At 32.6% G+C, this 23,213-nt stretch overlaps 3 protein-coding genes and 1 long non-coding RNA gene across 5 annotated transcripts in view; 1 reads left to right on the top strand and 3 right to left on the bottom strand.

Annotated features, from left to right (window-relative positions):
- Nucleotides 1-23,213, top strand: part of LOC138138668 (U5 small nuclear ribonucleoprotein 40 kDa protein) — a 208,037-nt gene that overhangs the window by 71,129 nt on the left and 113,695 nt on the right. The window lies entirely within an intron of this gene.
- On the bottom strand, nucleotides 2,236-7,604 carry LOC138138674 (uncharacterized). Its single transcript, XM_069058682.1, has 3 exons — nucleotides 7,350-7,604; nucleotides 2,961-3,084; nucleotides 2,236-2,906 (listed from the first exon to the last, which is right to left on the bottom strand). Exons 1-3 carry the CDS (start codon nucleotides 7,389-7,391, stop codon nucleotides 2,689-2,691), a joined length of 384 nt encoding a protein of 127 aa, XP_068914783.1. The 5' UTR covers nucleotides 7,392-7,604; the 3' UTR covers nucleotides 2,236-2,688.
- Nucleotides 12,489-13,695, bottom strand: LOC138138676 (uncharacterized). Its single transcript, XR_011162069.1, has 2 exons — nucleotides 13,450-13,695; nucleotides 12,489-13,341 (listed from the first exon to the last, which is right to left on the bottom strand). It is a non-coding gene; the product is annotated as an uncharacterized lncRNA (long non-coding RNA).
- The window catches only part of LOC138138664 (monocarboxylate transporter 2-like), an 86,844-nt gene continuing 79,448 nt past the window's right edge, over nucleotides 15,818-23,213 (bottom strand). For both annotated transcript variants that reach the window (XM_069058669.1, XM_069058670.1), the window contains 4 exons: nucleotides 20,126-20,408; nucleotides 19,904-20,078; nucleotides 19,587-19,856; nucleotides 15,818-19,535 (listed from right to left, as the gene is read on the bottom strand). In XM_069058669.1, the coding sequence (XP_068914770.1) occupies nucleotides 19,030-19,535; nucleotides 19,587-19,856; nucleotides 19,904-20,078; nucleotides 20,126-20,408 (1,234 nt within the window). In that variant the 3' untranslated portion in view covers nucleotides 15,818-19,029. The remainder of the gene's footprint in view (nucleotides 19,536-19,586; nucleotides 19,857-19,903; nucleotides 20,079-20,125; nucleotides 20,409-23,213) is intronic.

The following is a 23,213-nucleotide window of genomic DNA, read 5'->3' as shown; positions in this document are numbered from 1 at the left end:
ATAATATTACTAAATAATAGTGCGTCTGAAATTAGTGTACCTATATAAAAGTTTACTAAGAGTAGGGCAAACAGCGTGATCCAATTTGATTGGTGGATCACTTTTACCACAGCCTATTTATTTATTTTATTAAAATATACGTCATTGTGACATTCATTGCCGTTCGTCAAATAAGAACAATGACAGGCTGCAGTGTAAAAGGATGTAAAAACAGAAGCGAAGGTGGTATAATTTTCAAATCTATCCCGAAAAACCCATATAAGCGTTCTATTTGGACAAAGCACATGAATAGAACGCCACCGAAAAATGGAAGAATATGTGCAGACCATTTTTCAGAAGATTAGTGGGAAATTTATGGGAAAGTACTGAAGAAGCATGCTGTACCTTCTATTTTCGGCTTTCCGAAGTTCTCATTAAATTCAAACATAGAAGAAAAATGTGTGCTGCGTTACCGGATAATTTAAACCAATTTAAAGAAAATTTTGATCACGTCCATCTCCAAAAAAAAATTCAGAATTTAAAGGAGATTGATGATTTTTAAAGTAAATAACAAAAAATTAAGTAATGCCCTCTACTTACAAAAAGTAAACGAATTACTATTAGACCTTATTCTAAATTTGTAGCTCTAAAGGAATACAAAGCAGGATGTCTGTTTTATGTGACGGACAAGACATTTCAGACTGCAATTTTAGTAGAAAAAGCATTTTCCAATTAAAAAAAAAAAATAGCTACAGCGGCAATATATTGAAAATTCTAAAGGATGGAGTTTTTGCTGATCCTGATTATCAGGTAATCACATTTCGACGTTGTTGTAACATAAAATCAAAGTTTGCACTAAAATTGATGGTTTATCGTTTAAAAATTTATACTGCGAAATTAAAAAGGGAAATCAGAATCCGCCAAAAAAATTAATGGTCCAGCAAGAGTCATGCCATGAGGGATATGGTTCAAAATTTAAAACAATAGATTCGTATTTAGTCTTTAAATGAATGTTTAAACAAAAATATTTATTATTGTTCAATAAAATATTGTTTGGTTTGGTTCCAGTATTTTTCATTTTTTTATTTATTCTGATCCGTTAAAAGAAACTCTTGTGACGCTACTGACCTAATGACATTAAACTGACATAAATTTGGATCAAAAATAGTTGTCAAATATATACGTTTGCCCTACTCTTAGTAAACTTTTATATAGGTACACTATCTGAAATGAGCATGGTGCTCCCTCTTTTACAGAATAGCTGAAACTGGAAGGAATGACTTCAGCTATAATACAACGGTCCCTTTCAAATATATTTCGTTTTGAAAGAAATTATTTTTATCTTCCGTTCATATCATATACACTATGATTATAAATGTTTGACATTGATCGTGTCGTTTTTAGAATTACCGTTTGTGTACATTGAGATAAGTGGATTAGATAGAAAAAAAAATTCAAGACCTTACTAATACCACTAAAAGTGACGTGAAAATTTCCTTACACTTAAATCTCTTGGAAATTTTGAAAAAGATATAACTACCAAGAACAAAAAAATTCAAACCCAAGTTTGTTTGATATCAATTTTGTTGTATAAAATTTAAATGTTTCTGAAAATTACTGCAATAAAAATTAAGGATGCCACTGTAGTATTATGTAAGTCATCTTTATTAAAAAAGATGTCTTGAAAGCAACTTATACAGGATTATTCTAAATGATTGTAGTCGAAGTAGGCCATGTCCATGTTATTACATTTTTAACGCTTTCATGTGAACTGTCAGTTTGGTCGCTGTCGCTGTCATTTTTTAGGTGAAAAGTGGGGTGATGAGATTTTTATTTATTTGTACTAATGCGATGTTCTAAATACGTTCGATTACAACTTCCTAATTAATAATAATGAGCGAGTTTCATACCGTTACACTAAGCATAAAGTATTTTAAAAAAACTTAAATATAACGGGTGACTATTAAAATTTTCACTTGGAGTTGGCTTTGAACGAGTTTTTATTTTTTCTGTTACTTTAGACACACGCAAGAAAGAACGACAAATGTCAGTCAGTACAATGGAAACATAACCTATAATGTTAATTATAATGTCAAACTTGTCAGTGTCTAAGGTGCAACGGAAAACAAAGAATGATCCATAGCCAACCCTAAGTGAAAATTTTAATAGTCACCCGTTATAATTCATATTATTATGCAATATGTAATTGGTGCTTGTTTTTGCATAAGGCTAAAGGTATACAGTGAGCGGCAAAAGTATTCAACACAAATATATTTATTGAAAAATGGAAATCAGTTAAAATTTATTACAACACAACATAAATAAAAAAATATAATTATATTTGTGAAACATATTCTACATTATGAGAAACACTAATAGAATATATTTTATTTTTTAAACTCAGTTTACATGCGTAAAAGATAGTTGTGTTAGCACACTTATAACATATTATTTTATGTAGCAACAATATTCGTTTTCGGTATTATATGATCTTCGGGTGTTGATACTGATACAATTTGCATTACACAGCTATTAAATGTCTTACTGTATTTTGTAAAATCATATAGGCACATCGAGAGTATGAACATTTGTAAATACATACAAGTTTAGCGTAAAAGTTTGTACACAAAAATATAAATATTCGGAATATGTATACCTATATAAAAATAAATATTGTTTATAAAATCACTCAGTCCTTCAAATATGTAATTAGTAATCTCCTCGCCAAGTCAAAAGAGAGTCTATAAGAAAGAGAGCTCCACCAATAATAGCCAACGATGCCTTAGCTAAGCCGTAATCTCTGTATTCTCCACGCTGATTTCGAAAATATTCTATATTCAGTGCACCTGCGGCCACAAATGTTGCACAGCCGACCAAGCAGAAGAAGATGTCAATTCTTCTGTTGATTGGAGTCGACATGAGATGACCTACAAACCTTGTTATAATTTTATTCGGTCATATATGTTAATGTTGAACATTACCGGCAAATCCGCCTACAAGAATTATCACGTAGCCGCCAAACGCTGCCACTGACAGAGTGTTGGTGTTGAAGTCGTTAAATATTTCACTCTTGGAATGAAGACCGATGCAGCAAACTGCTATTGCCTGAAAAATACAAACAAAAATTAGTACAAAAAACTTTATAATTTAAATTTCTTTGACATATAACCAATTTACTAATTAGTTCGTGTTGACGAAGCGACGAGCCATCACGTGTATTCCTTATCAATGCAAATAAACATACAAGTGTAATAACTATTTTTAGATATTGAGTAATCCTAGTGAATTATGCAAATTGAAATAACAATATACAATTCAAAACACTTTATTACTACCTTGAAAAAGTTAGTGTTTCTGGAAATCAGTACTAGCTGTAGTAGTTTTTTGGTAGATATTGGTTTGAAACTTTTCTCAGAAATAGAAAAAAGTATAACAACGTTTTGTCGATTCGTAATGATTAAAAGAAGTTACAAAATCGCAATGTAAACCCTGAGAAAAAAAGAGCTGTTGGTATTGTCAGTAAAAATAATGGAATTGGAGGTGTTACAGCATAAGGAAATATTTAAGAAATTTGACAGTTTTGCAAAGTAATTAGAAGTGACACACAATAACAATTTTCAGTTAAAATTTAAAATTTGGTGACAAATTAGCAGGCAGTATCGGTTTTATATTTCAGTAATGATTAACAACAAGAAACAAACAATTTCTTGAAGTCTGATAATTAAGTGTGGAAGAAATTCACAGTGTATGGCTTTTTTAATGCAATTACATTTTTTATTTCGTTATGTTACAGTTTTTTTTCACTTTTTTGGTGTTTTTTTGTTGACATTCCATATCTTTTTATACGAAAATATATAAACATATTATAAATAAACACTTTTTTATAATAACTTATCGGTAGTTGTCAAAGCGAAAGGGTAAAAATAAAAAGATAAAAAAACAACAAAAACGCCAATGACAATTATGTCGGGTATTGAGAGAACGCACTACGCACTACGGATTACAGATCACGGATCAGTTGTTTCAATCTAACCTCACTTTTTGCGTTGTTTGTGTTTTTGTTCTGCAGACGGACAACTTTGAGGATAAATTTAATTGAACACCCGATATATTATAATATATGCTTATTTTTCTGAACATGTACATATACGAGTATAATTTTAATACGCTTTAATAAATAATGAAAATACATACATACAGGGTGGTCCCGATATAACCTGCCAAAAGAAATCCAGTAATAGGTGACGATGAGTAGAACTCATACACAAAAAAAGTTTCTAATAAAAGTCTTTTCGTTTTCGAGATAAAAATAATTGAAAATTTGGTCAAAATTTGCTGTACGCTAATGAGTTAATCGGTTTTAAAAAGGTAATTCTGGTTACTTGGCTGCAATTTCTTTAGCAACGGTACCTGCAACACCTATGACATTTGTCAAGTTTAATTTTAAATTTTCGAATCCTTCAAAAGGTTATGAAATTCACAAAACAAGAATACGCCGATTTGCATTTACTCTATGGCGAAACACGTGGTAATTCAAGACCGGCAAGGCGACCATACGCCGAGCGTTTTCCTGAAGGAGTCCTTCCGTCCCGTTGTACTTTTGTGGAGCTACATCCGCATTTATGTGAGGTTGGTTCTGACTGATTCCAATACGATGGCGTCCCCGATCCTCCATTTAACCCCTCTGGATTTTAATTTTTGGGACCACACGAAAGATTTGGTATACGAAGTTGAAATAAATACAGGAGGCCAACTCCAGAAACGCGTAACAGACGCCGCGAACCAGATTCGTAAAAACCCAGAAATGCTGAATTCTGTTTATTAAAATTGGTACCAGCGTACTCAAATGTGCTTAAATGCCAACGGAAGGCACACAGAACATTTATTATAAAATAATTGTTCTAGTCTAGTTTACCTTTCATTAGTTAGTAGATATTCTCAGTTAGAGTTGAAAGTACGAATATGTAAAGTGTAAATAAATTTATTCAATACATTATTTTGGCTATTTAACCACAATTAAGACGATACTCTTGTTACACAGTTCTCCCACAATTTTGCACACACTACCTCTACATTTATTTACACATTGAGGAACACCACTTTATTTATTACTCATTCATCTCAGTCTACAAAATCAGCTTTTGTACCTAAATAAGCTGGTGAATTAACGCACACAGTGTAGGTACAGCGTTTTCAATAAATGTCATTAATTTGATTTAGTTTGTCAGATTTGAGATTTGTCATAAACGATTCAGGTACCTATGTTGCTTAGATACTGTCATATTTACAAACACCAACAATTAATTCCTGAGTAGGTACGTATTTTTGTGGTCAGCAGCGTCGAATGGGTGTGGATAGGGGTTAATTTATCCCCATTATTTTGGACCTAACAAAATGGGGTTTTTTGGACTTGTTAGATCCTTCTAATGACCCAGAATTTTTTTGGCAGGTTATATCGGGACCAGCCTGTATTTAAAAAAAAAATAGATTTTTTAAATTAACGTCAAAGTCACAGCATCTTATAAAACTTTCATGAACGATTTAGAATTTATCATGGAAAGTGTAAACATTGGTTTTTCTCGTCGTCTGCGCTGATCGTAATAATAATAATTATCGGCGCGGACGACGGTTTTTCTAAATATAGCTTGAAAGGTATACTTTGGCGTAAACACATTTAGGAAAGTGGTATGAAGAAAACTGTTTCCTGTTAGCCAAGCCGCCAGTAAGAATATCAGTAATTTTTCCCCAAATTGTCTTTTTACATTTTTATTCAACTCTATTTTAAATAAAGAGAATGAGGTGTTACATTTAATCCAAATAAATTTAAATTTTGAAGTAGAAAAATTCAATTAAAAATCGAATAACAAATTTAGATACCTATTGCTTTTAATACACTTCAGTTAAATAAATGTCAAATCGGTTCTATCCACTTTGTAAAATATACATACTATAGTAAATTCATTTTTGTAATAACGAACTAGAGTTACTAAATTTAGTAACTTTTGTCTTGTAAACACACCTTTTTACAGCGAATTTGGGCTTTTAAAAAGTTAGGTTATGGGTCACGTCATTTGTTTCTACAATTTTGTAGTTACTCATTACGTTTCCATTATCTCCATGAGTGATTTCTTTTATTTTGTTGAAAGCCTTTAAAATGTGCTGCTTCGTCTACTTGCTTATTACTGCTCTACTCCGTTTTGGAAATTCATTCATTATGGCAGCGAAAATAATATAACAATTTAAATCTTTGCTAACTGTCCAATTTTTATTTATTTTGTAAAAAAATCTAACAAAAAAAAAGTTCCAGCTAGTTCGTCATTTACAAAAATGAATTTACTTTGGGTAATCAACAATTTTAAGGAAATTAAGGAACTGCTGGATTCTAATACATACTCGTACATATTTCGTTAAATATGTACTTTATGTGTAATTTAGGAAGTACGGTCGATGGACAAATAAAACTGGGACACTTAAAATTTAATCTATGTAAACCAGACCATTGAATTCTCAATATATTTGTCAGTGTCTATATAATATGTCATACCAAAGTTAACCTATTTGTGATAAAAACGATGCAAATTTGTAAATTTTGACTTATGTGATTGTCATTTTTGTCCCAGTTTTATTTCTCCATCGACTGTACCTACTGAATATTTTTTCACAATTTTCTCATTAATTGAAATAAATTAAATAGTAGATATTTACAGTCTGCCATTAGCGTGCTATGTAAAAAAATAATAGTTTTTTTTTTCATTTATTAACTATTTAGTATCATCACGAATTTCGAACTCAAGGTAACTTTTACTTAGCTTTTACTTTGATTACCATTTTCATAACATGACCTCTGAGGTTGTGTAATCTTCCAAATGCGGTTATGTTATGACCGCAAGCTGATTCATGAATAAAATTTATTGTAATGATTCAGATTTAATGATTAGAAACGAAGTAAACATATTTGTGAATTTATACATTTATTTTCACTTTTGTCAATTGAATCATATTGTTATTGTCTTATAACGTAATATTCTAAATATACATATATACATAAATATATACTGGTAATGTTCTAAATAAACAAATCTAGTAAAAAATAAGCGATAAATGGGGCAAATTAAATACATACTAAAATTATAAAGATCAATAAAATTGTAATATGTATTTTCGGCTGTAAATATTTTGAAGAGAAACATCACCAACTGATGTGAAATCGTGCATTATCAACTTTATGTCTTCATTACATGCAGAGTGATAAAACGCAATAAGGAATTATAGTAGTCACGGCAACAGATTAACCTGATGAATTATTCATGATCCAAAGGGTCATGTCAGACTTAAAAATAGAACAGTGAGACAGTAAGGCCGTTACTTACCAGTTCGATAAATTTGATGATAGATAACCTGCTGATTGCCATTTTTTCGAAATGTTCTTGACCACAACTGAGGATTTCACTCTGTTTACAGGGCGGTTCCAAGCGAAGCTTATTGATTGGGAGAAAACACACTTCAAGCAACCGCCTGAGCGATGGGTTTGGAGATACTGACTGACTCACTCGCTGGCTAAACAAAACCTCCAAAAGCCGGTCTCGAATAACCTACACGGACACGCACCACGGTTTCGAAGTGCACAAGCATCCATGACACATATCGTTGATGTCATCGGTGAGAATAAAGGGGCGCACCAAGGCTAAAGACTAGTGAAATTAGTGAACCAGTAACCTGCACTGACACCTGGCATTAGATAATATTTTAATGTGAGAAAAAATAACCGAAAATTGAAGAGAAATTAATTTTTTTGTTTAAAAAATAGGCAACGTCTTTAGAAATTGAACCAAAAAGAGAAAACAAACATAATTTGATTAGTAAATTAGGTAAAGCCCAACAACTGTTATGCAATTTTTTTTTGTATAAATATAAGGGATCAATATAATTTTAGATATGATATAATATGTGGCAAATGAAATTATTTTATTAACTATTGTGAGACGAAGTGTTATCGTGATAGTACAGCACACCAGATTTTTCTCTGATAGCATTACTTTCGAAATTAATTTAGCTCAATTGCACACCCACATGCCAAAAGCACTACCATCAGGATGCTAAAAAACTGGTTTCATCATTTTTCCTTGCTTTTATCCAATCAAAAATGTTTATCGCGATTAAAACGTCTTGCTACTCTGTCATCTTTCAAAAGTGATTAAAATTGCATGTTACTCTTGTCACATTTTCAAATTGTTTTTAATACATACATAATTGTGAAAGTTTAATAACGTTAAAGTTTGTATTCTGGAATTAATCTTGCCAAAAATAACACGACCTAATTTTTTATATCTGATAAATTTCCCAATTTTTACTTAAACATTTTTGGTTTAGACAATTTTACTCGTTGATATTTGGACATTTTTATTCAAAGGTTAAACCCTCGAGCTAAAGCTCTCGTGCCTAACCAGAATAAAAATGCCCAAATTCAACTCGTAAAATTGTCAAAGCAAAAAGTTTTCGTGAAATTGAAAAATTTATCCGAAAAAAAATAAGGTCTTGTTATTTTACCTGCGATAAAATCATCTTTCCCATCATTATTTGCTCAATAAACTTAACTAATTATCGTTGAGTTAAGCTAATTTGGGAAACCTATTTGGCCATGAAGATCAAAGTGATTCGTAACTTATTAACGTATTTCACACATCTTCGAACTATTCTGTGCATATTTTTTTCATCTTTCATGTAAACATAAATATAAAAAAAATGTATAAAAAACAGAGTAGATAGTAATGAACTAGCATCGCAGATAACTGTTATTTTACAATAGGTATCTAGATCTACTGCTTTTATGTTTTTAAGTTAAAGTAGTTGTGTAGGAAGTCTTCGAATCTAAACTGCAGAAAATGATTGCATCTACTTCGTAATAGGACGAAGAGTTTATATTGTTGTTCTGTTACGAGTGGGCAAGCGATTGTGAGGTAATTTAGTCCGTGATGTCATAATGACCATTTCAGAAAAATTGTTTAAATTGAATGATAAAAGCTGTCATTAAACAATTTTGATTTTCCTATGTGTTCTGTTCATTTTCAAATAACACTTCGATTACATCATTAACCGGAATAGTAAAATTATAGTTTTCCTTGAAACTCTTGTTTAATTTATAGACTTGATGTCAGGAAACTATGTATTATGTCACGGTTTTTAATACGTCATGGTTGTGATTGTATCAGTGCGTCAGGTGAATTTAAAATGATGATGTCAGATTCCCAAACTGATCAAAGGTATGTATGGCCACTGAAACGTGTAATAAACGAAAGCAACAGATTTAGCCTCCGTACGTTCATACTTACTGATACTATTGTGAAAATACAAAATAATATGAACTGACATGTTTTTATTTACCTTCTCTTAGCCACTACAAAAATAGAGAAATGAAGCATCAAATTCAAGACATGATTACATATTAAAATATTGAAAGTTTGTAGGTAATAATAATAAATATTATAATTCTGAACAGAACAGAACACCGTTTCAAAATGTTCTCAAATTTCACTATTTGATTGAGCTGAATTACTGTGAAGTGGAACATTTTTTTAAATATCTATCTAATCTAATAATTTGTTTAACTTACTGTAATTTTAAATTAATTAAAGCAAAATTTAAACGTTTCATTTTAGACAGATGGGTAAGTCGCAAATTTTTTCTGACAAATTTAGAGAAAATTTTATGATGTGTAAATGTGTACACACCGTAATCATCAAGTAACAAAATTGTTGAAAATATTTAGAAAGCATATCTTGGTTAAATATTAACTCTTCAAGTTGTCAACTTTAAATGGTTTTTTGAATTTATGAGATAATTTATGATATAAGGAAGGGGTACTCGTACAGAATTGTAATTTCATTTTTCTATCAATTGCTTTTAAAATTAACCTATTGTGTTAATATATGTAGAAATATTGTAAGACTTGGTTTTTGCCCAAGGGCCTTATCCACTCAATATTTGACACCTGACAGATCTGTTTTTCCCCCCAAACCCTTTCATGACGAGGGGAGAACCTCACCACATTTTGAGCAGTAAACGTATATGGTCTGCGCATTTGGTTGCCACCATCGGCCATCCCGAAAGACGCAACGGCAATTCTCAATGTCATGAGCCAAACGTGTCCCACCCGAATCTAGTTCGGTGCTCAGGAATATACCATGGTATCTGCCAGAGAACAAAATTGAAAATATGTACAAAATATATACAATTAATTGCGCAAATGGTTTAATAAACATCATTACTTGCTTATTTTAAAATAAAAAAGAGTACATGAGGTGCTTTTATTACAAGATATTTAATAATTGCATTAATTTTTCTCAAAAATGGCGCACAATCTCTTGAGTGGTTCAGATATTTGAAGAGTTAAGTTAAATTTCGTTGTGAAAAATTTTTCCTTTGGCTAGTTTTTAACTTACATATATACAATTTAAAGTAAGCAAATGTGGCAACATCGGTTGGTATGCACACCTAAACCTAAACCAATTCTCCTTTGACAAAAATTATTCAGTAAGTAGTAAGAATGCATAAGTAATTGTTGATTGTGATTGTTATCAGTGAACAATACAATGACAAATAATAAACTTGACATTTTAAAGAAGTTGAAGTTTTTAATTCAGAATTTAATTATAATAAATGTTCAAAATTATGTCCATTAAGGTTTAATTGTACATTTTCTAGCATCTCCACCGTTACGGTAGCAGCAGCAGCATTAATCCTGTCGATCAGAATCTCTACCGTTTCAGGTACAGTCTGGTGCGTTTCTCCACACATCTGCCCCCATCCATTGGAGTTAAGCCAGGAGACCTTGCTGGCCACGCCACCACCTCTTCCTGTCGAACGGTTTGGATAACTTTTATTTAGCCATGTTCTCACAAGAATCGCAAAATGGGGTGTAGCACCGTCCAATTGCAGCCACATGTTTCTCAGAATGGCTAGAGGAATGTCTTCCAAAAGGTTTACGAAGTCGTTGTTTAAAAATTTTTGAAAATTTTTGTGGTTTAGTCTGTGGGGTAAAATACATGGGCCTAATAAATACTCCCTATGATACCAGCCCAAACGTTCACACTGAATTTGTGTTGATGCCTACTACTACGGAGTCGGGGGTTCTGAACTGCCCAGTAGTGATTGTTGTGATAATTAAAAACTCCATCTCTCGTGAACGTTGCTTCGTCTGTCCATAAGATTTTCCTCATGAAAGCAGGGTTCTGTTGGTTCTGATTCAACAACCAGTTGCAGTATTGTGCTCTGGGTTCATAATCAAGCACCTTCATGTAAGGCCTGCACTCTACTTTCAAAATTTTCCCCACAACACTATGATGAACTCCCAAGGTTCGTCCAAGTTGTCTAGTGCTCCTCTCTGGAAACGTGTCAATTTCCTGAAGCACTTGTTCTTCTAGTTGTGTGTTCTGGTCGTTCTTGGACGTCCACGGTCATGATTATTGTTGTCAATTAACTGCCCCGTTTCACGGAGCAGTATTCTACGTTGGAAAACATAGCAAAATGTTGCACCCTGATAACGATTGCTGCAATATTTTTTAAACTGTCAAATCTAACATTTTATTGATATGTACATAAAATTTAGGTAGTGTACACTTTTTTTCATTGAGTCAATTTTGTTCATTGGAGGTCAGTGTTACCACTGTTGTTTTAGCGTATTTTGGTAGGTCATTACTCTAAAAAGAAGCACTTCTATGTTGGTCCACTACCCAAAGGGGTCTTGTAAAAATTAAAGCAGTAAAGTAATTTATAATTCACCTGTAAAATTTGTTAATAAAGGAGATACATACATCTCTTTGAAATCAGCATATTTAAGAGCAAGTTGTACAAAATCTATTGCTCCGATCAAACTTTGTATTGAGATTTACCTTACTAGACTTCTACTCTTTAAGACCCTTAGGAGATTGGGCGCCATTTTGAGACACCCTGTATTTTAATATTTTTATAGATTACATCGCAGTCTTGACAGCGCGTAGGATTTTGTTTGCTTTGTCACTCATCAATCAAGAAAGCAAACATGAAAATTATGATTACAGCTCACCAGAGTAATGTGTAAAAAATATTTTACCGAGCTTTGTATGAAATACGACCTGCATTTTATTTAGTTTTTGATGAATTTCTAAAAAATATATACACACATACAGTGCATTTTTTTTAACTGTTGCCATAGGGAATTGCATGGTAAAACTTATACCCCCTGTTAACTTTTGTTCTGATGAAAATATTCAAACCATTTTTGGATCTAAGTTGGAAGATTTTTTAAACTATCGGATAGATTACAATTCAATATCCTAAACTGTCGAAAAAGTTGTGAAAAAAATAATTTCTAGCGCGCCGGAATAATAGTACGTCGAGCGGCCGCCAGAATAGCGTCCTTGTCGGCTCAACTCAACCAGCACCTGACCATCTCCACTTTTGACTTTTGTCTTTTGTCACTTTCATTTAAAAAATAAATAGGGAGATCTCCTCGAGGCTATGATTAAAGTCGCTTTTGGAAGGCAGAACATGTAAACATTTATTTATTAAAGAAAACAAAACGTTAACGCACAAATAACTCAACAAATTAACAGAAATTATTAAAAGAAATGTTGAAAGTGTTCGACTGCTAGACAATGTCCCAAGCGATCTTGAAAATTTCTTCCCGTGTTTTTCTTGCCCTTAATTCCTCCACAGTTTCTGGTTGATCTTTTATTTTTTTTAACTGTTGCCGCAGGGAATTGCATGGTAAAAATTATACCCTCTGTTAACTTATGATGATCCACTGCAGATTTGGTGCAAATTTTTGTTTTTGTAATCATTAATAAGACTACGTAATGCATACTGTTTGAACAACGAACGACAAGCAGTTTTATTTTACTAATTTTACTCTTCAAAGTTGAAATTAATGAACGTAAATAATTTGACAAAAAACGTAGTAGGCGATATGGGAACAAAAATTAGGTTTTATATTTTAATTTATTATTTATTTTAATCATAGCCTCGAAGAGATCTCGCTATTTATTTTTTAAATGAAAGCGACAAAAGTCAAAAGTGGAGATGGTCAGATCTCAGGTGCTAGTTGAGCCGACAGGGACGCTATTCTGGCGACCGCTCGACGTACTATTATTCCGACGCGCTAGAAATATTTTTTCACAACTTTTTCGACAGTTTAGGACATTGAATTGTAATCTATGCGATAGTTTAAAAAATCTTCCAACTTTGTTCCAAAAATGGTTTCAATATTTTCATCAGAACAAAAGTTAACAGGGGGTATAAGTTTTACCATGCAATTCCCTATGGCAACAGTTAAAAAAAATGCACTGTATACATATGTACTTGTATATCTAGCACTTTTATCTTCATCTGAAAATAGAGAATCTCTTTGAAGATGTAATAAAAACCATAGTGACAGAATAGTCCTCTTGCAGTTCATATTTTATAATTACAGCAACGAAAAAATATAGTACTTACGTACTAAACAATTTTTAAATGGTTACAAATTGCTAACGAGTGTGGTCAGGTCAGGCACATTTTCTGTAATGAGATTTTGATGAAAATTGAAGGATCGTAAGTGACAGCGAATGCTAAATTGACTTATTTTATAGCTGTTTTATGATAGTTGAACGATATCTGTGACCTATAAAATACAAACTTCTTATTGGGTCACACCCGAGTGTCAATAACAATTATGTTTATGGTACTGAGATAAACGTGAGATCCTTTAATGATGTGCGCCGAAGTGGATGACTAAGGGGCACTTTACCTGCGCAGTTTCATTCAGAAGACTATAGGTAGTTCTTGTTGTGGGAATTAAAAATGGTGAACATTACCGCAACAAAAGTTTAAATTAATAATTAATGTAATCGGTCAGTTCATTAGTGCACCTTGTTATCACACTAAATTCCAAAGTTCGAGAATATTAGATTTCTAAAAAAAGTACTTTAACTGTTCAAAGAAATAAGATGATGAACAATCAGATAACAAAATTTCATAGTTCTTAAAATAAACTAGAAAAATCCAGAACCGCGTTAGTAATAAGCAGCAGGATACAATTTATTTTTTTTTTGGTAGAACACATTTAGAAAATATTTTTGTTTGTTTATTGTATATTCTCACATCTAATGTTACTTTTTAATGGTTAAATTAAAATATCTATTTTATAGCTTTATAAACTTTACTGAACTTGTATGGCTCGTCTCGTATTACTCGTTCAGAAAACATCACTTATGTAAACTTGTTGGGGAATATACCATTTGCCAACGTCCAACTGAAAATGACATCTTCACTCAATTTAAAAAAAAGTTGATTTGGTATTAGGCGATAAAGGTGAAATTACGCACTTAGTTCGCTGTTTCTGTAATATTTGGTGGAGTATTTGGAAAATCAATGCCTTCTTCTATCGTGTGTTCCACAAAAAACTCACTCGCAGCAAGCCATGACAAAAGTGAAGTATGTCTTAGTACCAGATGTGAAATGAACTACTAAAGTAAATTTATAGGTTATCTGTCACCACTCACAATATGATGAAAATTTGTAAGTAACAAATGAACTACTTCCAATGATCCTAAAATCGACATGACCAGTCTGTCTATCTCTATAGTCATGGCTTACTGCGAGTGAGTTTTTATTGGAACACACGATATCACTAATAGTAGGTAATTATCAATAAAACCATTTTTTCCACTACTAGTCTCAGAAGGCTTCATTATTGACACTCGAACCGACCCCAGAAGTAGAATTTCTCTCCCAAGGTTAATAATAATTTTCATTATTAACCTAGGTGAATAATGAACAGCCGTCATCTAGCAACGAAAGATTTTCGTTGATTTCATTAGTTAACGTAGACGATTTTCATAGCAACCGTTGAAAAATGAGAACTCGGATCGTCGCATCGGACAAAATAATTTTATTAATAATTATTATCAGAAAGGGTTTTAATGTATCTAGTAGTGAAAAAATACAGAGTATATAAACCACGTGGAAATGTATAAAAATCGGATTACTTTGTAAACCTGTGTAGGTACCAAATATACATATAGTTTGTTTTTTAATCAAAGAACCACGACCTGTTGATTTAGGTTTGCAAATATAAAATTTTACTAAATTTAGGAAATTTAATGATATCTGTTGGCTATACCAGCCAACGCCTGTCATTTTTAATGTCCTTGAAAGTATGCAAACTCACATCTAAAATTTGAACGTGTTATTAAAAATGCCTCGCAAAGTAAGACATTTATTAAACTTTCAAGTTAGTTGTTATTAGTTATTGTTAACTTTATTAACATGCTGCGCTTCTAATATCTCTAATAACCTCAATTTCTACATGATGAGATTTTTCACCCTAGGTCAAAAGTGTACAATGTTGTCAGCTCTATTTTAGGTGTAAATTGCGGTGTTGTGGTTCTTTGATTAAAAAACAGACTGTACATACATACATAGTATATAAACCACGGTGAAGAAGTTCCTTATAGCCTTCGTGCCTTAGAACCCTCGGCACGCCTGGGGCTCTAATCTTGGCGCTCTGGCTATAATCATGAACTTCTTCACCTTGGTGTATAATATACTATTAATAACTTTAATTAAAGTTTTATAACTTGACGTCTTATTATTTTTTTATTATTTCTCGTAGTCATAGAAACGTGATGTCAATGACTTTTTAAAAATTTTAAATCGAGTGACGGAATAAATATTACGTAAATATGTTTTAAAACGATACGTACTTAATTGAATTTCTGTTGATAAGTGAGATTTTACATTCAGGATTCGAGAAATCTGTAGTCCTATTCCAGCAAGAAAGTAAGATGGCGCTAGGAGCTTCATTTCGAATGAAAAACGTACACCAGAAAGAGTTCATTTATTTGCCTTAAATAAAATATACAACAAATATAAGTTTAACAACAATTAAATTAAAACAAATTTACTGATCAAAACAAACAAAATAATTTAGTATCTATTTGTAGAATACCTATCTAGAAAAAATTAAGTGGAGAACTAGGTTTTATGAAATACAAAGCGATAATTCTATTCAAACGTTTTATACTTCGCTAATGATTTATCTAAATTAAGTGTATCTTGTTCCCACAATAAATTCTACAGTAGTAAGTATATCTATACTTTGTCGATAATGAAATGGTCACAACCATGATGTATTGCTATAAAACCTGGTCACAATTCTTAGTATTTTACCTACTTAAAATTACACAATAAATTATTTATTTTCTTTTTATTTGTTTCTATTTCCTACAGAGTAAATAAATAGCGTTATCTTTTGGTATCGAAATTTTAGAAAGGAGGTTCTTAAGACTCGATTACGCAGAATGTCCATCCCAGATTTCAGTTTTTAATAATTTCTAAAATGAAAGAAAAAATAAATGAAAATTTTCTCGTTTCGTTGGATAACAGACTCTAATTTCATTCAAATATTTATTATTTCTGCATTAGTTTTTAAAATGTGTTGTATTTGAAGACATTTAATATTTAATTGTCTACCACCACACTGTAGGTCTTTCTAGTGGTAGCACACATTATCGATCATTACTAGGTACTATAATTATATCTTAATTATGAATTAGTTTTACAAGAATCTGTAAGGAAGAAAATATATTCAGAAAGAGATAATTGTATAATTTTTAATTATAATTTTCAACTTCCGATATCATGAAATCTATTCAAGATACGAAAAAGTACAAAGATAATTTCTTATATTTTCAAAATTTACTGTATATTTTTTTATTTTCACACGACGTACTTTTTTTTATTTATAATCATAAAATCTTAAACTCATTGCAATAAGCCACAAAAAAGAATCAAAGAGGTAAATTACATTACATTTTGCTGCACCAGTTCATACAGCTTGGAAGTTGCAAAGCTTTCTTTATAAGAAGCAGAGTTCCAGGAAATAAACAATACGTTGGAAAACTCCGACCTAGACTGTAATAACTTCGATTGAATCAGATATTTTGAAGGAAAGAAAATAAACCAAAGTAAAAGTTGGTTTATGAATACTTTGCAGCGAAGTCTTCCAACCACGGTGTGATCAAGAATGACTGAGTCTGTTGGTAACAATGAAATTTGTCAAATTAACGCATTTTTAAGAACTGTTAACCTGACGCTAAAATCAATGTGGTCGTATTTTCAGTTTAAAAGAAGTTATTATTACTTGTTTTAGAATTAAATAGAGAATCGCAGCATGATTGTTCGTAATTGCAGTGAACATGCACACATGTTAAACCAGGAGAAGAGAATAATAACATTGCACATCTCTCGATCGGCACTGTTCACAATCGAGCCCTATGTCTTCGGCCTTCCATTATTTGGTGGAATTTGAATGGTACCACCACAAACGTACACTGGAAGGCAAGTTCATTGTCTTTTCTGACGAATCCCTCTTTAATTTGTTCTACGTGAACCTGGAGAGCTTCACTACTCATAATTGGCTTCTGACATAATGCACCTATGCGAGATATAATGGACCGTGATATTATCAGTTGTAGGTATACCTAATAGTCAATTTCAAAACAACCGGTATCAGATGCCTTCCGTGGCCCGCGCGTTTTCCGCATCTATCCCTAATTGAAGCACGTATGGAACACAAATACAGCAAGGCTCAGTAAAAAAGACGAATTATGGATTATGACAGAAGCATCCATATCTTCAAGTTTATTTTTACTCGATGAAACGATCAGAAATGAATGTCATAACAGCTTGGGGTTCATCACTCGTCCCTGGTCTATCCTCTTATTTATTAAGAGAAGTAAGAAAACACAAATTATACCTTGAAATGTATTTTGTTATAGTTATTTCTTGATGGTGCAAATTTTACGACCGGTTGAACATTTTTTAAGTGGTTTGGTTACAACTTTTCAGTCGTTGTTGCCAAAATACAGGATGTATTAAACATAGTGCATAATATTTACGTCACGCGAATCTACGTTGAATAACAAACAAAAATTTTTACGGTAAATTTAATCCTTGTTACTTTCTGACTTTACGCAAGTTCGGAAAATTGAAATGTTGTAATAGCTTGAAAATTTATGAAAAGCATTTTTGAAAATTATATATACTTATTCCAAAAAAAAAACAATAGTCAAAATGATAAAATCAGTGGTGGAATATTTATTTTACTTGTTGAATGGGTCGTTGATATTATTTAAATGTATTTCTCCATTAACTCCATGAGCGGAGGGTTAACAGTAAATTGGTATTGGAGTTTTTTGTTTGTATTTCAACATAGAATATGTGATGTAAATATTATGTGTCATTTTTAATACACCCTGTATATTAATATTTTGCATATTATGAAATCTTGATTTATAAAATCGCAATTTAAAATCTGATATTTAAACATTTTCTTCAAAAATAAAGATGTCACGTAACTCGTCAATTATAAATAAGGAGAACATTTTTTGTAAGGAGTGGTATTTACTCCACCAAAATAATTATAACTTTCAAAATAAAATTTTTTAAAACTCATTTTTGTGAAATTTGCAATTACCTACATGTAGTTTATTTAAGCATAACAAGAAATTTAACTGATTCTGCGGAGGACACATGTAAATCTTTTTTTAAGAAAAATTTAAAAAACACTTTCTCGAATCTAGGATTCTAGGAGGTCATCTTCAAAACGGAGTAAGCCGAGCTAAGTTATTTCAAAACGTAATCTAAATAAGAACCCCTAATGATTAAAATTCTTCAAATAACTAATTTGTTTAAATTTCGCGAAATAATATTTTCAGTTTTTGTTACAATATAACCCCTGTGTCATGTCTTGAAAAAACTTAAAATGACAGAAAGTCTAGGAATTGGATAAACATGGGCTATCGACTTACTCTGTTTTCAGTGTCATTTAAGGGCATGCAAAAAATGTCTTTTGTGTTAACAGCAATCAATTAAAAACTAATTTCATCTCATGAAAATGTATTTAAGTTTAGAAGATCCATCTGATTATTATCAGAGTGTTTAATACTTTCTGATCTAAAACCTTGTCCAGGAGCGGTTCAACTCCCAAAACGGGCGACTAAAATGACTAGAATTAGCACCGAAACCGTTAGGTTACACCGAAGTAGTAATTTGTTCGATAACTTGAACGTTTCTAATTATCGGTCTTCTATAAGAGCCGCAGTGTTCCCACCGAGCCAGTCCTTCAGGAACACTCTTGCTTGGCCTTAAGGCATTTCTGCTTGGCTTCGGAGTGGTCATTCTCACGTAATCATGATAATGCACCGGATATTGGTATGGAGACCTGTCGATGTTGGCCGCATAGCTGAGACTCTTAGGCAAATAATGATGGGTTGGCTGCATTGAATGCCGGAAGGAATGTCGGTGGAAGTCTGTCCGGTCCATGTGATTGAAATTGAACAACCTCTCGTAATGGTTGTTGCTTTGTCGGCAAAAATTGTAAGGTTGCAAATCGGGTGTGCAGACGTTGTTGTAGTTAAGAGCCAAATTACAAACACATTCGTTCAAGTTCGCAATAGTGCAGTTGTTCAAGTTACAACTGTTGGTGTTACTGTTGATGTGGTCTTTCCTCGTGCCCACCAAAAACATTAAACTGGCACCTACAAAACTCCTTCAACTGACTTAATCTGGATCAAAACCTAAATACGTACCTACAATGGTAGTGGCAAAACTAAAATAATATCCTGCTTTGGGGTACGTCTGATTAATGTATCCAGTAATTGGAATCCCAAGAAGAACGGGTAAAGATTTAGCACCTTGAATAAAACTCCACGCTTTGGTAAAGTGCCTTCCGCGCACTCGTTCTAACGCAAACATCTTCAAGGAGTAGGTGTAACCTCCTAAACAAGTACCGTACAGCCAAACAAACAAAACATACCCATGGTACCCTTGAACGGCACTTAAAGCCAAAAGAGAGACACCTACAATGTTAAGTTGAATGAAACACCAATGCAATTATTTTTCTTACCGATTCCGACCATCGCCGCTTGACACAAATACTGTCTCGAAATTAAACATTGTGAACTTGGCCTTACTGTCACCAAGCCAAATCCAACGCATCCCAAAGCCGAGGCAAATCCCATAAAAGTTTGTAACAGCACTAAAGCACTGTCTTCAAGTCCCTCTTTGTATCCTTGATATACCTGAATCTAATGTTAGGACAGATTTCATTAAAGAACTTATAACTTACGAGGTAAAAAACTGGAGCATAGATTCCTAAGGCGGCAAAGGCACAAGCTACCATCATCACCCTTAATCCTCGGCTCTTCAAAGGTGTAAAATCAAACATAGGTGGTTTCTTTGCTTTGGCGTGAGTCTTTTTCTCTTTCATTTTTTTTCGTTGATTTTTTAAATGGGTTATGGCACGTCTTTGAGGATGATACAAATTAGCCGACCTGTAGACGACGGGCAGAAAAAATGCTAGAGATAGCAAGCCGGTGATCGCCTGGAGACCTAACCGCCATCCCAGTTTCCTGCATAATTAACAGAATTTTTGTTAATTTAAAACAACAGCAAATTTCACAAGCAGTAAACAACTTCATTTTAACATGTAAATATATTCCACGTACGAAGCGCTTTAAAAACTTTGTGACCCGGCATGTGTACTTATAATAATCATATACAGTATGTCCAAAAAGTCTGGAAACACCCAAGTGAAAACGTAACGCATAATTTTTGAAAAAAAAAATGTAAAGACAGGTCAATTAGTGTTTTAAAAAAGCTTTCTGCTGATATTTTCTTTTTGGTCTTTTCGATGACCTTGAAAAAGTTATTGTTATTAAAAAAAAATAGTTTTTTTCAGGAAATTTCTTATGTAAATTGAAAATTTTTTCGACCGTCGGGTAAACAATTAAAAGATCTATTAAAAACGGTAGTAAAAATGCGACGTTGCCATTTAAAAAAACCTCTGATGACATCATAACTCTTTCAAAGTTTTTGCGTCTTTCTCGAAACTCATTCGTTTCTATTTTATTGGGGTGTTTCCAGACTTTTTGGACACACTGTATGATGTTTTGAAAACTCTGAGGCAATTACATCACATCTTTTATTGATGTATCAATGGTGTCACAGAAATGCATTGATGTCCGCAAAACGTCATTTTTAGTTTTGAGACCCACGGAACAATTTCAGAAGGCTCTTGTTAATAAAAATTGATTTACTTCAGATGACGTAATAAGGGTAAAGAGATTTCTAAACTTCCTTTGCTAGCTTGATCTTCTACCTAAACATAAAATTCTACAAAAATATAACGTGGTTTTCTTTTTTAGATTTTAGAAACCAATCTGGCGTGGAGCATAGACCTCTTGAACAGTAGCTCAAAATACAAATTAATCGAATCTTCCACGAATTGCCTTAAATCCTGATAAAAAACAATTGTACGTTGCTTGTGAATTCCTTTTTCCATCATAAGTTGAGCTTTTTGATTAAACTTGGGGTAGTAATATTTATTTCTGAATTAAGAAGAGAATGGTAGAAATAAATGTGCAATAAAATACAAATACAAGTGGCACAGTACATTGTTTATTTTCAAGCTGTCGAAAATCAGGCAAAGGGGAATTTTGTTTTGTGAGCAGAGTAGAAATACTTCAAGTCCTAGGAGTAGAAGTGTCCACAGGCGGCTCGACCAAGTTAAATGTAAAGTTATTTGAGGCATTTGTCACGATTTATTTATCAATTACAATTATCAATTGGACGAAATATTTAGTAATTAAATTATCCCTATTCAAAAAAATCTCCAAAAAAAGGTAAAAACGAAAAAATTACCCAACATTTAACCAGTTCCACTATGGTGTAACAGGAGTCGCCCTGTGTGGGCGTGTCCATGGATGTCAGATGTGAAAATCAAAAATAGCGCAAAATGGTCGTTCGGTGTTAGAAAGTAAACAGTAAGTTGTAATCATTTGCTAGTCACGTTTTGATAATTTTTTTATATTTAGCGAATAATTGAAGTGTGTCTGATGCCATTGAAGCGCAAATGCATTGCACGCCTCCAGAATTGACGCAGATCGCTGCAAACTCTATGCAGGATCTTATCCCAATCGGCTTCGTCTCGGTCTTCAATCTCTGGGCTTAGCACAAAAAGTCTCACTTCTATTCTTAATGATATAATCTCCTAATTGTAAAATGAAAAAATATTAAATTAAAACCAACACATATTCTAGGTGTTGGAAGGTGATTCTTGTCCCTGCCGTGTTGTTGACTGTAAAAAATAGTGACAATATGTTAATTTTCCTCCTCTAAAGACTGAAATTTTGTTTGACGGAAAAATTATGAAGTCAGTTTTTTAAACTCCAAAGGTAGACAAGGTAAATTTATGAAGTCTTTCAGCCACCGGACAGGATACTTAGCCAAAAACACACTAGAATGGCTAAGAAGGATGTATTGTTTCAACTTAATAACCCACCTGCTTCTTTCATAACTGTAGTGTCCCCATCATCTTCGGTATGAAATTTTATGACAATCATCGTACTGCTCAGCTATGGTGCTAAACATTTTCTTATTTCAAATTAAAGTACAAAGATGGAGGAAGTAACTGTATTTCGCCATTTAATAATTTTTTAAGTTGTACACTAATTATCTGCCTTCTGATGAGCTGTTCTTTCATTTTCTAGTCCTTTTGAGAAAAAATATTTTTTCCATGATCATTGAATTTCAGTGGTTTTTGTTCACTGAAAATAGTGAGCAAAGATGGCAATTGAATCACTAGTGAGGAAAAAATATTTTCTCACTAGTGAGCAAAGTGAATGTTTTCAACACACATGAGCAAACGTGCATTTAATCACTTGTACGGTTGGGGTCCTCGCCTTCGGCTCAGACGCCCAACTTCCGTACTCGTGATTAAATGCACTACTTTGCTCACTTGTACTGAAAATAGCTATTCCCTATCAGCAGTTTCTTGCTAGTGTACAACATGCTCATCCAATTCGGATTTACAGAAAATAATGTGAATGGATATTTTCCATTTTATCTACTTTTACTATTATTAAATTTCTATCTTCGTTTAACAGCAAGAGATATGATGTTCAGAATTCTAAAAATCTATGGAATACCTACTCGTAATGCTTTCTGGTGAGTGTTTCAAAGTAATAGAGTTTTCAATATGGTACCAGAGGTTAACCAGATTTAACGAAATAAATTAGTTCATGATTATTGATTACCATCACACTTTTCAATATTGTTGTGTAGATATTTAATTTTAGTTTTCCCTAGTTCTCTTCTTCGTTGGAGGCAGTCAAAAGACACGTGTTAAAATTTTACACAATTATTGCGTAACACTG

This window comes from Tenebrio molitor, chromosome 9, assembly GCF_963966145.1.
Source record: "Tenebrio molitor chromosome 9, icTenMoli1.1, whole genome shotgun sequence".
In the NCBI taxonomy this organism is placed as follows: Eukaryota; Metazoa; Arthropoda; class Insecta; order Coleoptera; family Tenebrionidae; genus Tenebrio; species Tenebrio molitor.
This window is presented reverse-complemented; position numbering and strand designations above follow the sequence as displayed.